The sequence below is a fragment of the Phalacrocorax carbo genome, chromosome Z, assembly GCF_963921805.1.
Source record: "Phalacrocorax carbo chromosome Z, bPhaCar2.1, whole genome shotgun sequence".
In the NCBI taxonomy this organism is placed as follows: Eukaryota; Metazoa; Chordata; class Aves; order Suliformes; family Phalacrocoracidae; genus Phalacrocorax; species Phalacrocorax carbo.
The window spans coordinates 65,652,726-65,667,203 of record NC_087548.1 but is presented as its reverse complement, the minus strand read 5'-3'; the positions used below and the strand labels follow the sequence as shown (position 1 = coordinate 65,667,203).

The 14,478-nt window shown below is 38.9% G+C and overlaps 1 protein-coding gene across 1 annotated transcript; it reads left to right on the top strand.

The window, feature by feature from the left end:
• The first annotated feature begins 446 nt into the window (after window positions 1–446).
• ZNF475 (zinc finger protein 475) lies at window positions 447–13,570 on the top strand. Its single transcript, XM_009501133.2, has 3 exons — window positions 447–1,354; window positions 8,581–8,761; window positions 12,170–13,570. Exons 1-3 carry the CDS (start codon window positions 650–652, stop codon window positions 12,319–12,321), a joined length of 1,038 nt encoding a protein of 345 aa, XP_009499428.2. The 5' UTR covers window positions 447–649; the 3' UTR covers window positions 12,322–13,570.
• The last annotated feature ends 908 nt before the right edge of the window (window positions 13,571–14,478 follow it).

Here is a 14,478-nt window from a genome sequence, read left to right as displayed (position 1 = left end):
TTGTTGACTGTCCCCTCGGACATTGGACATTATCATGCCTCTATTTCTATTTCTCTTGAGACAGGGAAATTATGTTTAATGAACAACATAAGTGGCTTAGAAATTAAAGGCTGTGTCAGAAATACCCGTTCTGTCAATAACTGAAAATAAAGTATATGGATTATACTCAAAACCACACGTATTTCTGCAACCTCAGTTTGTGCAAACCCATATTCTTTCATGTCCTTCATGACTTTACATCCTCTGACACCAGAATTTCAGATTAACATTGTTCAGCTGATCACTAGGAGTAGGATATATTTGATGTTATTTGTCTGATATTCAAAAATGTAAAAGAGCAGTAAGGTAAACTGATCCATGTGATAAACCACTGGTTGGTAAGCTTAACAAGAAAGATGGTGTTTATTAATATGTACTGATTTAATTTGTTTCAGGATCACGTAAAAACAAAACGCAAAATAAAAACCCACAGAAACCTTCTTTCCCCAGTGAAGTGGCCATTAGGTGTGGTTTTCCAGCTTTGAAGTCCATAGTATATTCCAGCCTATGAAACTGAATTAAGAAGATGGAGCATCATGCTGAATAACAGACTTTCCCAAGCCCTTTATGCGTAGGAGAGAGAGAAGCTTCTTGAAATGTTGTACCCTTCATGGAAACAAATATCAAGAAAAAAAATGTGAACAAAATCTGTAATGCTCTGCCAAGTGCTGGAGAGGCCCCTGCTAGCGTGCCTAGCATCCTGCCTTCGGAGCAGGTTTCGCCATCTAATGTGTCAGATCTTCCCAGAATTTTGCCAGAAGTTGTACACCTAAAAGCTGGACCCCAGAAGAGACGACCAGGCACTGCAATAATATCAAAACAGTCAGAGTCTTCAAACATGTCTCGGGTGCCACTGAATCGGCCTGTCATCCCACCAAGAAGACCTTGCTTCATGGTATGCTATATCTGTGGCAGAGAATTTGGGTCACAGTCTATTTCTATACATGAACCCCAGTGCCTAGAGAAGTGGCATATTGAAAACAATCAGCTACCAAGGCATCTCAGAAGACCAGAGCCCAGGAAACCTGAGGTCCCTGCTGGTGGTGTCTGTACACTTACAGCTGAAAATGGGGCAGCTTATCATAGTGCTCAAGCCCAGCTCCTGCCCTGCAGAAACTGTGGCCAAACCTTCCTTCCTGACCATCTCATTGTGCACCAAAAATGTTGTAGAGGAGGTAGCAGTGGTGTGGGGCTGTCAGATTCAAGTGCCCGTAAATCCAGTAAAGGCCCAAGCACTGAGTCTGGCTCAGCAAGGGATGATCCATCTAAGACCCGTCAAGGAAAGAGCAGAGCTGCACCATCCGTATTAGACAAGGTAAGTTGCTAAGCATGTGCTGTATGAAAGGGTGTGGATGCATTTTTGATGCTAGGCACTCCAGGAGACTGGGTTCCCATCAAATTTAAAATCACTTTTCTTCAGAAGGATCTTTTTGCTCCATGAAAATGTTTCTCTGCTGAATAGTAGGTAAAGGAAAGCGAAATACTGTGTGTGTAAGGGAAACTGCTTATTCCTATTCCTTTAGATTTTCATGTTCAATAGGAGTAGTTGGGTTCTCATACTCTGTGGTCCTGTGAGAGTTTAGTCCCCAAAAGGAACTATCATGTGCTCTAGTTCCCTAGGAGATTCTGTTGAGCAACTTAGGCAAGCTTTGAATGTTATATGTTTTAGCAGGTTTTAGGTATTTTTATTTAGTTAATGTGAAATACAACGTGTCATTATGCTGTAAGCACTCCAATGATTTTCACTTTTTTACTGTTATTATTAACCTTGGCATGGAACATGAGTTTACTGAGGACTGCTTGTTCAAAGGCAGCAACACGGAATATAACAACAACAAAATAAATAAGACTGCACATTTCTTTCCACTGAATTTGATTCAAGATCCAAGTGTAAAGAAGCTGATTCACATTATCCAAAATCTACACAAACTTTTGGAAAATGGCATATTTTTTCTGCATTTGTTTCTGCACAAGCTGTCTTTCGTCCAGGAGTTTTGTAAAAAGATAGATGTCTAAATTTAGTCCCAGTGTCTAAAGTAAAAGGCTTTATATTTTTTTTCAGTGGGAGTTGGACTCCTGATTGCCTACATTACGTTTGAAAATGGGATTTAGCTTTCTCTGTCACCAACGCAATGCAGTGGTATGCAAAGCATTTCTGAAAATGTTTTAAAATTCAAAGCAAGCTGTATTTCAGTTTTCCAGCTGCTGAATAAAATGTAGATAAGGGCATTACCCTAACAAACATGAGAATAAAGACAATGTGAGACATTTTTATATTATGCTATTTGAGGACACTAATTGATAGATATTGGCAAATTAGGTCCACTCCTCAGGTCTTTTATCAGCAAATTTCAAATAACCCACAAACAGTTCAAAGTGCTGCACAGGTACATAATCTATAGTTATGGGAAAGAAGATATTCTTGTTGCGTTACACTCATTGTACCACTTACCAAAGAACTGGCATTGCTCTAAATGTGATTGTTCAATGAAAGGTGTGGGTATAAAGCAGAGGATTTTGTCCATCACACATAATTTTGTACGTTTAAAAGAAAAGAACGGGGGGAATGTCCATAGATATAATGTCACATAATCCGCAAGTTTTGAGTGTGGTTTGGCATTGAGAGTGACTCTGTAAAAATGTTGCTCCCTTGCACAACATACCTGCTCCCTGAGTGCATTCTGTCACATCTGCTGACTTGTTGAACAACACAATTATTATCACTTTTTACTTCTGTGAGCTCTGCAGAGCCAGAATGAAATATGTTCAAATCTGTTCTTCCTTCTGTGTGAACAACAGGTTTTCCTCATTTGCTTCCAAGCAGTTACAGTTCATGAGTTGCAGCAGAACTAATGAGGCTGTACAGCTTGCAGTTGGTAATTAACTCTGAAGGACTTTATTACTAATGATGACTTTCAGAAAGGGATGATGGATTTTACCTCTCTGAGGTCCTTTATTTTATTATTTTTAGAGCTGTCCTTTTGTACAGAGGTATGCATTAAAGGCAGAAACTGGAGTGGATAGAGTGAAAGAAAGATCCTGTAACCCCAGGGACTGTTCAGGACTGGCGGAATGCTTCTAAGTAGAGGTCAAAGGAAGCCTCTTTTCCATAGAATTAAATTCTCTGTGTGAAAGTCTCCACCTCCAGCTGAAAGTTTTGAAAGGTCCACACATTGAGGGATGTTGAAAAGCACTAAGCTCATGGAAGGATTCAGATTCACTATGGACAGGGACAAGGTCTGTGTCTCCTCTAGAGTATTCATCTTTTTCCAGCAGATGGTTTTAATTTTGCTCACCTTACTGGCTATTCTGCTGCTTATTAATTCTGTTTAAAATACCAGTAGTGGAGTGAAATGGCACTAGGCTTTGGTCCTGGCAGGAAAGAATTTGGGGCAGCTTATGTCTCACTTAACAGACCTATTCACTGTGATAGTGAATTATTTAAGTACCTGTTTAAAGTCCTGATTCAGCAAAGTATCAGAGGGAAGGAATAACTGAAAAAAAACCCCAACCCATATATAAGTGTATTTAAGTACTGTAATGCTACTGTCAAATTAATTTATGCAATGAAAGATGTCCTAAATTAAAAAGCTGGATTTTCCTCATTTTAAAAATAAAGATCTGACTGATTTGGTGGTACAGCATGTGAAGGGCATTTTAACTTCACAACTGCAAGCACTTTTGCCTGCGTGTCTCTGTCCTGGAGCATTCTCTGCCTTAGCATGTGACACCACTCAACTAGACCAGTATCATTATTGACAAACACTTACCAGTTCAGCGTTAGATGCCTTTGGAGCAGAAGACTCAACAGCCTCTGTAAGCCATCTCTTACAGGAACTATCCTCGCTCTCAGAATGCATGAACACATCTGAGTTAATCATGTCTGGCTGTGGAAAACAAACAACATCATATGCTTAAGAGACTCTCAAGGATCACATCAGTTCAGAAATTCTGTTTTGGATTCTGCTGTGATACCCTAGACAAAGACAGTGATGTTTGGTACTACTGAAATTCAGACTTGCATTAGAGTAGAGTGTGGTTTTTATTCTTTCATAGACCAAAATGTGTGTTATATATAAATGAGTATTTATGGCTTGCTGTGGTATATGTGTTACAGATTTTTTGACAACAGATAACACTGATCCTAAAATCCTATCAGATGTGTCACTAGCATCTGGTGCTGCCATCTGCTGTTTTCTTTTTATCAAATTAACTACCTAAAAATAAGATTTCAGTGATCTTCCTTTACTGTATTGTAATGCATTTTAAACCAGAGTCAGTCTTGAAAACTCATGTAACAACAAAATGTTGATGCTGTATCTTGCTCTAGCATGAAGTCCTCTAGTCACTTAGTAAAATGAAAATTTCAGATGCTGTGTAATTCTTATGAAGGTGGGAAGTCAATGATAAACTTCATCTCAGTTGCAGCAGTTCTAAACATCATCTTAGAATACTGACAAATATACAACTATAGAAGGTTAGATGACAATGGATAGTGAATAGGTTGTTTGAATGAAACTCACTGAGTATTATCATTGTGAATGATGGAGCTTCCTGCCTTTCTGCTTTTACACAAATACTGTGTTCCTTATTCTGATGTATTTCTTTTAAAAGAGAACACATCAGGAGTAAAATGGGATGTTCTAGTGCTGCCAGTGGCATAAAATCTTTAATTACCTGCATTATCTGGTAAAATTACCTTGCTGTTCAAGGAAACTTCATACACAGACATATGACCAGTCCTAAAGTTAGTCTGTTGTTCTGCTTGGGCATTGGCTAAAAGGACTCTAGAAGGCCATGAAATGCACTTTGGGATGGTCATGAGAACCACACCACAGCTTGTCCCTGTCCCTTATGCAAAATGTGTGGAAAGGGCTGCTTTCATAGAACACGATGCTGTTGCTACGTGTTTGTACCAATCTTTTCCTGAACCTCTGTTCCTTGGGCAACTCAAGCCTATGACAAGAGCTCTGGCCTAGAGCAGGAGGCCTCCCTCCTCCCATTAAACATGGATAATTAAACAAATAAGCAAGGCAGGGGTGAGTGCAGTCCTGGATGATAAATATTTATGGAGGGGAGTTTGAGAGTGAGTCTTATTGGGTGTACTTAAGAAATTAAAAGTTTTGTGCAGTATGGGAGAACTTGACCTCATGTAACACCATAACAGCAGCCTGGGGCTAACCTCAAGTAATGTCAGGGCTATTGAAAATACATGGTTATGTAGCCCTCTGAGCTAAATAACTTCATTCATGGTCATGCAGACATATTTAGCAGTCTTGGAGAAAGAAGAAAATAACTGAGACAGCAGAGGAAAGCCTAACTGAACTGTTAGGTATTTGTAGGTATTTTTATAATAACACATATCCTCAGGAACAGACCTTCCCTACAACCCTTTTTAAAAGTGAAAAACAAAGCAGTGAGCAGACAGCCTAGCCACTGCTCTGTGAGTAGTTTGGATTGGAAAATTGTGGTGATTCCAAAAATAGTTTAGTTTTAAACTGCAGGCCTCCAGATGTGACATTTGGGATAGGCACACTCTGAAGAGAAAAAGAAATTAAGGATAAATATAATAAGCTGTAGGAATTCCAAATAAAGCTTATCATACCTTGGATTCCACAGTTAAGCAACAGAAGAGTTGTTACTACCAATTGTAAGGATATTCTCCTTCAGGTTTTATCTTTCAGCTTTTTAACATGTGTGTATTTGCAGAGAAGGTTTTGTGTATACCATTTGATGTGTGGTGATGGTTCAAACTCACTACGTTTCTGGAAAACATAATTCCATCCTTAGAGTGATCTGATTCCTTTTACTTAGTGCTGGTCTCTGCTATTGTTTCTATACAGTTTTTAATTGTGGAAGCTGCAAAACAGAGACATTTCTACTTGAACAGATTTCTTAAACACTTTTTTTTCACTAAATAGGATTTAGTTATGAATCAATCCCGACTAAGAACTTTGGAAAACAGAATCTTTTGTTCATCTGCAGGCCTGATTTTGTTCAGTCACAACACAAACCCCACCTATAAATGCTCTGGCAGGATCTGGAGGAATCACAGTACTGCTCATTCAGTCTTTAGGTTTTCAGGTGGGATTACAAAAAAAAAAATATCTCAGAACTATGGAAATGTATCCAGATTGCACTGGATGGAGATCACTAACTTTTGACTTGCAGGTGTCTGGCAGCTGTTCAATAGTAGGACATCACAATGACTTTAGAACAAGTGTAATGGATTTGAATGGAGCAGTCAGAGATAAAAGGTTATCTCCCATCACTACGGGAATATTTCTAAGATAAAAAACCATTTGATTTTAACAACGATATTTCTGTGCATCTGTTAAATTTATTGGGAGTATTTAATTTTTAAGTGTTTTTTCACCTGTCTCATATCAGGACTTTAAATCTCCTTGAAGCTATAAATTTTTATTTTTATTATACTGCCACATATGGTGGAAATGATTGTGACAGTGCAGGCTAAGTAAGCGTAATTTTCATTTGTATTAGGATTCCTTTTCCCCATTCTGGTAGTATACATAAAGAGTCCTCACAAACTGAATGTAAATCAAATTGCTCTTTCCTAATTTTCAGCCAATAAATAATCTATTTTACTGAATGGCAAGAACCTGGCTAATGAAAACTACAGAGGAAAATGTGGTCCCAGTGTTTTTACACCTAGCATATTTTTAGAAAACCATTTCTAAAATGCCCATACTGAGCATGCTCACTGAAATGAGTCCCTTGACCTCGAAGGTTTAGACTATAGTGTCCTTATCTGAAGCTCTCCAGGGCCTATAAAGAAACATACACTGCCTTCAAAAGCCTCTGTATCTGGACCCTGAGTCTTATCTTGACATCAGACAAGGTCTAGCTCAAGAGCTGAAGTAAGGGAGTAGGCAAAAATTAATAATGAAAAATTATCAGGCATTCTTAAAACAGCTGTTGCTATATTCAGCTATGAATAGGAAGAGACGGTTATATATATATATATGCATATATACATAAAAAATACCTTGTTATCAAAGATGGCTAAGGAAATTCCATTTGAAAGTTAAGAGGACGAAAATGTCCTTGGAAAGACTCTCTTTGGATAAGTTATATTACAATCCACTGTGAGAACTTTCCAGATGAAGCCCAACTTTTCCCAGCAAAAATACACGTTGTAGACTAGTATTTCTTCATGTAATTGAGTTTACATATGTGATACAGGAAAGAAAGCTTATGCAGATAGTTCACTAATGACATTTTCAGACTGTAGCATAAATGCGAGAAGAGCTGCCCAGAATTTCTTGAATACACTGATGGGCTGACAGAGAGAGTCATAAATACTGTAACAGGTTATGCTTTGTCTTAAACAGCAGCAGAGGAAAAAATGAAATCCCCACCTCCCTTGTTTGAGTGAGAAAAGCTTCCAATGTTTGGTCTGGCATGGCTGTCCCTTTACCTTTAGGAGGATTGGGAACACCAGTCTCCTACTGGTATTCTGCAGTCAGGAGTGCAGGAAGTGCTGGGAGTTGTGAGACCCATCAGCGTGCCTCAAAGTGCTGTCTCTGCAGTATGTTTTTATGCTACTCCTGCAGCAGGGCTGGTACTGACACCACGCCTAGCCCAGGACATGCCTAAGGAGACAGTCAAGTCCATAATCTGCAATTACCACAGTAATTGTATATTTTTCAAGCTTAGAATATGTATTTGTGGGGTTTGGGGTTGAGGGATTTTTTTTCTGCCGTTGAGTTGTTTTTCTCTGCGAACAAAAGCAGATCTGCAGTGCAGAAACAATGAGCTGCTTAGAATCCAGTTCTGCCCTCACTGCAGTCACTGGCAAAGTTCACACCGAGGCCTTTGGGATAAACAAGCAACAGTTCCTATTTTGCCCCCTATCCTGAAATATCCTGGATCAGTTTTAATCCTTCAACGTCAAGAATTCCACCAGCTAACTGATCTGTGGGAGAAGTAACGTGGGGTTAGGGACCACAGTCTCAAGCTTGAGACAGCTGCCCTCCCTGTCCAACTTAAGACACAGTGCTTTAACTGTGTTCTGCCTGGAGAGGCGGTCTTTCTGCTACTGCACTAGACACCAGCAGTTCAGCCAAGGAACCTTTTGTTGCCGCCTTCCGTATTACATGTGTTTGGTAGATAAAAAAAGGGCTTCAAGACTGTGGACATGGACATTGTGCTGCAGCAGCCTGTTCAACCAGAGGTGTTATTTCTGCACATGGAGACTCAGCACTTCCATGAACTTGATGGTGTGAAAATAAAACAGCTAAAACCTATATAGCTAAGTATTAATTAGGTGACATACCTGAATTTTCACCCCAGTATCTGCAGAAGAAGCCTACCCGTTCCAGGTGGCCAGTTAATGAGGCAATATCTCTTACAAGCTTCAAGACTGAATCCAGACAAAATGAAACTGATAGAACAGTTACACTGATTTCACAGATATGAATGGGTTTCTTAACCTACGTGATTGTTTTCATCCAAAGTAGTTCTGATTCAAAATTAATGTTGAGAACAATATTTATTCTGCTTCACAATTGTCATTTGCAGGCACAAATGATAAGATGGCCACCAGCAGTGATTTGTTACATATGTGGCCGTGAGTACGGAACAAAATCTATTAGCATACATGAGCCACAATGCCTGAAAAAATGGCACCGGGAGAATGACATGCTACCCAAGCACTTGAGAAGGCCAGAGCCCAAAAAGCCTGAAGTCAGTCCAATACAAGGTAAGCTGCAGACCAAATGAGGAAATGGGAGGAAGAAAGTGGGAGGAAGAAAAAAAAAAATTAAGCAGTAACTTAATTGTTTGCAAGTACTTCTTTCTCCATTTTACTCTGAAGACAAGGTAGCCATCATGGCTTGTTTTAAGCTTTCTGTTAAGTATCCTGTTCTCCTTTTGCGCTGCATCCATGAGAACTAAGAGTAGTCATTGCCTTGTGGGACATGCCTCCTGGGAGACTCCTTTTTATGTGTATGTTCTGAATCAAGACACAAAAAGATTAGCAACCTGCTTCACAGCTACATCACTACCTTTTGACTACTTTCAGTGCTGTAGAGAGGCATATTTTAAAATGGGGGCAAAAGGATCCAAGAAAAATGTGCAGACTTGACACATAGAGTCATTAAAATAACATACCCTTCAGGCAACATAGGGATAGATACTTCAGCCAGGTTTTACACCTCTAGCGTCGGTTATAAAAAGAGCCTGACACTAGCACTTAGTGGTGGTAAACAGTGAGTGGCCTCAAAAATAGGAGTTCTGTGGTGAAATAAGAAATACAATACTAGATGCATGATGACTGGTAGAAAAGAAGGTATTTTTAAAACCTACCTATAACATATACTGTAGTTTCAGGTTTTTATTAAAATATTTTTATAGATAAAAATGCAGTTATCTTCTACATTGAACATCCAGTGGATGTTATTGGTCCCTTTTTATTTAAAAGCCTTAAAAGCTTTCTTTGTGAGACATTATAATAAAACACAGTGGGAAAAAATATATGTAGCATAAAATCAAGATTTTGTTTCTGCCAGTTATATGTGTTTATGCTGTGGGTTCTGTTTTGTAAGATGTCTGGATCCCAGTTCTTCAAATCAATGTATCCCAGGAGTTTGTGCTCACTTTAGGACCAAAAGGAAATCTTATCTGTGCTTTGCCTGGAAGCTGCTCCCAGGACTTCCCCTTTCCCACGTAGAGTTATTTCAGCGTTTCACCTGGATTCTTTCCCTGATCCTGCCAGCTGGTCTAAGCTACTGTGGGCCAAGTTTGGACTATTTGCTCACAGGCAGTTAATTCACCCACTTTTTTTTTATATTCCCCATAATTTCCTGCAGCTTCCTATAATGTCTGGAAAAGTAGACAAATCCTCCTACAACTCACTGTGAGAGAGTCATACACTAGATCAATTTACAGCAGTACAAAGAAATATGTCCCCAGAAGACACAAACACAAGAGGGCAGGATCACTGAGAACACTAACCAGCTGTTCAAAATAATAATAATCACAGCTCAAATAATATCAAAGTAGGACTTTGTTAACATATGCCAAGCAGAGGATTTGAATCTGCAGTAAAAGGTATGTTAAAAGACATTTTCATTGTATTTGCTCTTTTTGTTGTGAAGGTCTTTTTAATTATTACATGTTGTGTGGTAAAAAAGATGGAGAAAATGAGAATTCCATCTGAAAGAGGAGGATGCAAAAGGACAAATCAGGTTATTTTGAAATATGCTATTCTTATTTTGAAGGACTGGAAGCAGAAAGACAACCACTCTTTCAGAGAACAATCCAGCAGAAGGCTCCCAGATATGAATCAGAAAATTGTCTCATTTATGCAATGAGTCATATCAGGCGCCACACATCTCCTATGAGGTGTGTGCCCACAGTTCCCCAGGGGACACTGACCTGCTTCCAGCATCTGTCCCTAAATGCCTGCTGATGCAAGTCTGATCAGTTCTGTACCTTGAGCTAAAATTATTGTTCCCCCTGCAGTTGCCTCATGCTCCTGGCGTTGAGAAAATAATCTCAGTGTTGTTCTTTTTTCCGTAAGACTTACTCTCGATCATCTGGTAAATGCTATAACTGACCTTGAGACCACATACACGTACTGCATGTCTCAGTTTCTCAACTTAGGGAGGAGGGATTACCCCTGTTGTTGAATGGAACAGTCCATGTTCAAAAAAAGCTCAGAAATATTAACTGCTTACATAAAACTTTTTATAACTTACATAAATCTTTTTCTGAAAACTCAAGTGTCACAGGAAGACAACCGCTGCCCTGATTACACAGTGTTTTGTTTGTGGAATGCCTAACACATGCCTGCAAGGAGAAAGTAATCTCTCTTTCTCTTTTTTTTTTATATTCAATAAACTTTCCAAAGTACAGAAAATACACATTCATTTCCTGCAAGCAAAGGGGATATTTGTCTCAGCCAAGAAAAGAAACACTACTTGGTTGCTCTTCTAACAAAAAGAACATTAGGAACAGGCATATTAAGAGATCTAAGGCTTATTGTGGTTATGTGAACCATTGGATATGAATCATATTAAAACTGTATGGGCCTTTAATGAAGAGCTCTATCATGTGCCAATGACAGAAACCATGGAATATTTTTACATGCACAAATCCTTTTCTTTTAAAAATTGTCTGCTGCTAACTGTTCAAAAACAGGTTTTTTAGTCTTTTTCTGTATTGTCTTACCTTTTGAGAAGGACAAGGTAAATACATCTTCAAATCAAGCCATGTAGATTTTTTTCTGCATGCACTTGAAATGAAAACCCTTAAGATCTAAATCCAGGTATTAAGCAACCTACCTGGCCTTTTTGGAAATCAGTTTGAAACAACACTGTGTGAAAGTCCATTTTAAGATGAAAGTCAATTTCAACATGAAAGTAAACAAGTTTTTTTTATACTCAAATAAAATCTTGAAAATACATCTGATGTGAGTGTTTGAAGAATGCTTTTGAGCTTTCAGAGTAGTCACTCTTCCCACAGTGGAAAATAACTGAGGGTAAGACTGGATTAGTGTTTAGATGACAATAGATGCATCAGTGCAATGACCTCACTGAAAGTTGTGGCTTAAAAGAACTGCAGGTTTTGTCTGTAAGGGTTTAGTCTTACCTAAGCTTTACTCCACTTACTGGCAAAACTTGCACAGAGTTCAAGAGGAAGAAAATTGGGCCCCTTGTCCAGAACAGTACAAAGAGCATATTCTCAAGTATGATAGCCCCCTGCCCAATGCCATGGTCAGATAACACATGCTTATTAAACAGAACTTGAAGTGAAGCCAAAAAGTGAAATTTTCTGATAATAGTATGTATGCAAAGATGTTAATAATTAGCTGAGAATGCGTATCATAACACACAGCATGATGTTTTCTCTGTACTCTCATACAATACAAAATTATTCAGTTTGAAGTTAATTTAATTCAACCCCTGGGACAAAAAGCAGTCTTTTTTTTTTTTTTTTTCTTACTCTTTTGCTTCTTTCTTTTCTTTCTTTTTCATTTGCAAAGGCAATATGGTTTGGTTAAACTGAAAGGCTCAGTCAACAGGTATTTCCTGAAAATATTTTCCATAAAGAGTTGAATGTGGGTCTCCAGAATGAAAGCTGATACTTTCTTTTTTTAATTTTCCAGCCAAAGGCTTCTATGATCTTGATTCTTTAAATGAGGCTGCCTGGATCAGCGCCCAGAACCAGCTAGTTCCATGTGATATTTGTGGGCGTACTTTTCTTCCAGACAGACTGATCGTCCACCAGCAGTCCTGTAAACCGAAACCTGCAACGTGAAGTGGATGTAACACACATGCATGCATGTGCATGCATGCTCACACACACACATGCACCCAAACCTTTCAACCAAACCATGAGAGAAATAAAATCCAGCTGAAGATCTGTGGGCACCAAAACTGTAGTGTGTCGTCAGATGACATGATCCCAAAGCCTCCAAAGTAAAATCAGCAGTTGCTACTGTAGCATAAGGTCAAATATGGTGGTTTTTTAGCTCAGCAGTAGCAAAAATGCCTCCTCATTTTTTCTCATTCAGGTAGTGTCACCTTGAAACCACAGTTTGAGAGGGGTGGCATGAGAATACTTGAAAGTAATGTTAACTATTATCTTCCTTGTCCTGATCTTGTACTTTGTTGGGATCAGAAGAACCCAAGTGAAGGGTCCTCCCAGGTTGCTTTCTGAATTGTTGTGCTGTCTTCATCTCTGTTGGTCAAATGTGGGGTTTTCTTCAGCCTCACTCCTTTCACAGGCTTTCAGCTTTAGCTGTGTGGACCTTTGAAAAAACTTGAGCCTTCTGCATGCATTTCCCATTTTGCATGGCATATTTGGGTTTTTGTATTCAGCAAAGGACAGAAAGAAATGAGCCATAGCTGTTAGGGGTCTTTCACTGCAGAGATCCCCAAGAGAGTACCTCACAGGGATCTATCTTGTGGTCTTGTTTTTCAGCAGATCTGTGACACTGGGAGAGATGGTGTAATGTCAGGACCTCCCTTGTCTGCAGGGACATTTGGCTACATGTCCCTTGCTCAGTGAATACATTCACCTACTGTTTCAGAAACTGAAGCTTCAGACAACTTTTAGGAAATGAGAGTTTCGATGAGGATTAATAATTAAATCTCAATGGAAGCAAAGCCAGAATGATGTTGATCAGGAAGATTAATTCTTTGAAAATTTTGTTTCCTTTCTACCAAAGTGTTGACTAGTTAATGTAAGAACCTCCAGCTGAATTTGACTAAGCAGATAAACCAAGTAGCTCCTTTGGGTTTGTTGTTTTGGTTTTTTTTTTTGTGTCCTTGTCCATCTTTGGCACAAGACTATTCACTGACTCCCACTCAGAGCTTAAATCCATGGAACACTCCAGTGTTCACATATTTGTGTGACAGTGCAGGTCACAGAAGCCCTTGGCTGCTGCAAGTGGAACATTACCATGTAAAATGATCCAGCCATGGGGTGGAAGCAAAGACTGGCTGTTTTGAGAAAACACCCCAAAAGTGTCCTCTTCTTGGATAATTTCATGCTTAAGAATGATACTGACCATGTGATTTATCCTCAGCTCAATAAACTGATCATGCCAAAAACTTTAAAAGTCAGAGGAGCACATCTTTTGTCATGAACTTGGTAAAGGAAAACATATTTTTATGTCAAGCCAAAAGAAGCATGGTGTGTCAGATGGCTGGAATAAAATATTACCCGGCCCTCTGTGCCAAATGTGACCATAACAGAGTGCCAGTAGGGGCAAGAAGGGTAAGTATTATACAAGAAAGCAGGGGGAAGGTGTTTGAATGTGTTATTTTGAAAAATGTTATTCTGTTATGTAGCAGAATCAGTGCCAAAACACATCAGTGAATAGGTTAAACACATGAAGGAAGTAATACTCACTTTAACAAGGTACAGCAGAGAACACTTTTTATTATTATTTTATTTACTCTGAAGTGTTCTATTAAGTTGTCAGTGAGGTTATTCAAAAGGTATGACGAAATCCAATACAAGTTGTTATCCAGCAATACAGGCTTCCTGATACCATGGAAGAAACTGTACCTCACGTATGCTTTCACCTTCAAGCTTAAGGCCTAGATCTGGCTGTTACATACTGTGTAGCTGATGTGACTTTTCTCTCAGCATTCACACTTAGTATTGTACTTAAAAATGATATTAAGTTAATGTCTTCATATATACTAAAATGAAATACGGATACCAGCAACTTTTCTTTTCCAAGCTATCAAGCTGTGTGATTTGTGGCGTAAGTGAAATAAGAAATAATATCATTGTTCTGTTATTAGAGGAACGCTCCTGGCTCCAGCCCTGGCGGGCTGTTAATTCAGACTGGGAGAGGTACCAGCATTCTTTGGTGAAAGTAATTTCCAAAACAATCAATGGCACCACAGCAGCCCTTTCATCTTCAGAATGGGAATTGTATTGTCTGAAGATAGATATCTT

Excerpts from the sequence above, each read along its gene's own strand:
- ZNF475 (XM_009501133.2), top strand. The coding sequence starts at position 650 with ATGGAAACAAATATCAAGAAAAAAAATGTGAACAAAATCTGTAATGCT. Across the intron at positions 1,355-8,580 it reads CACCATCCGTATTAGACAAG|GCACAAATGATAAGATGGCC; the intron begins GTAAGTTGCTAA and ends TGTCATTTGCAG. Across the intron at positions 8,762-12,169 it reads TGAAGTCAGTCCAATACAAG|CCAAAGGCTTCTATGATCTT; the intron begins GTAAGCTGCAGA and ends TTAATTTTCCAG.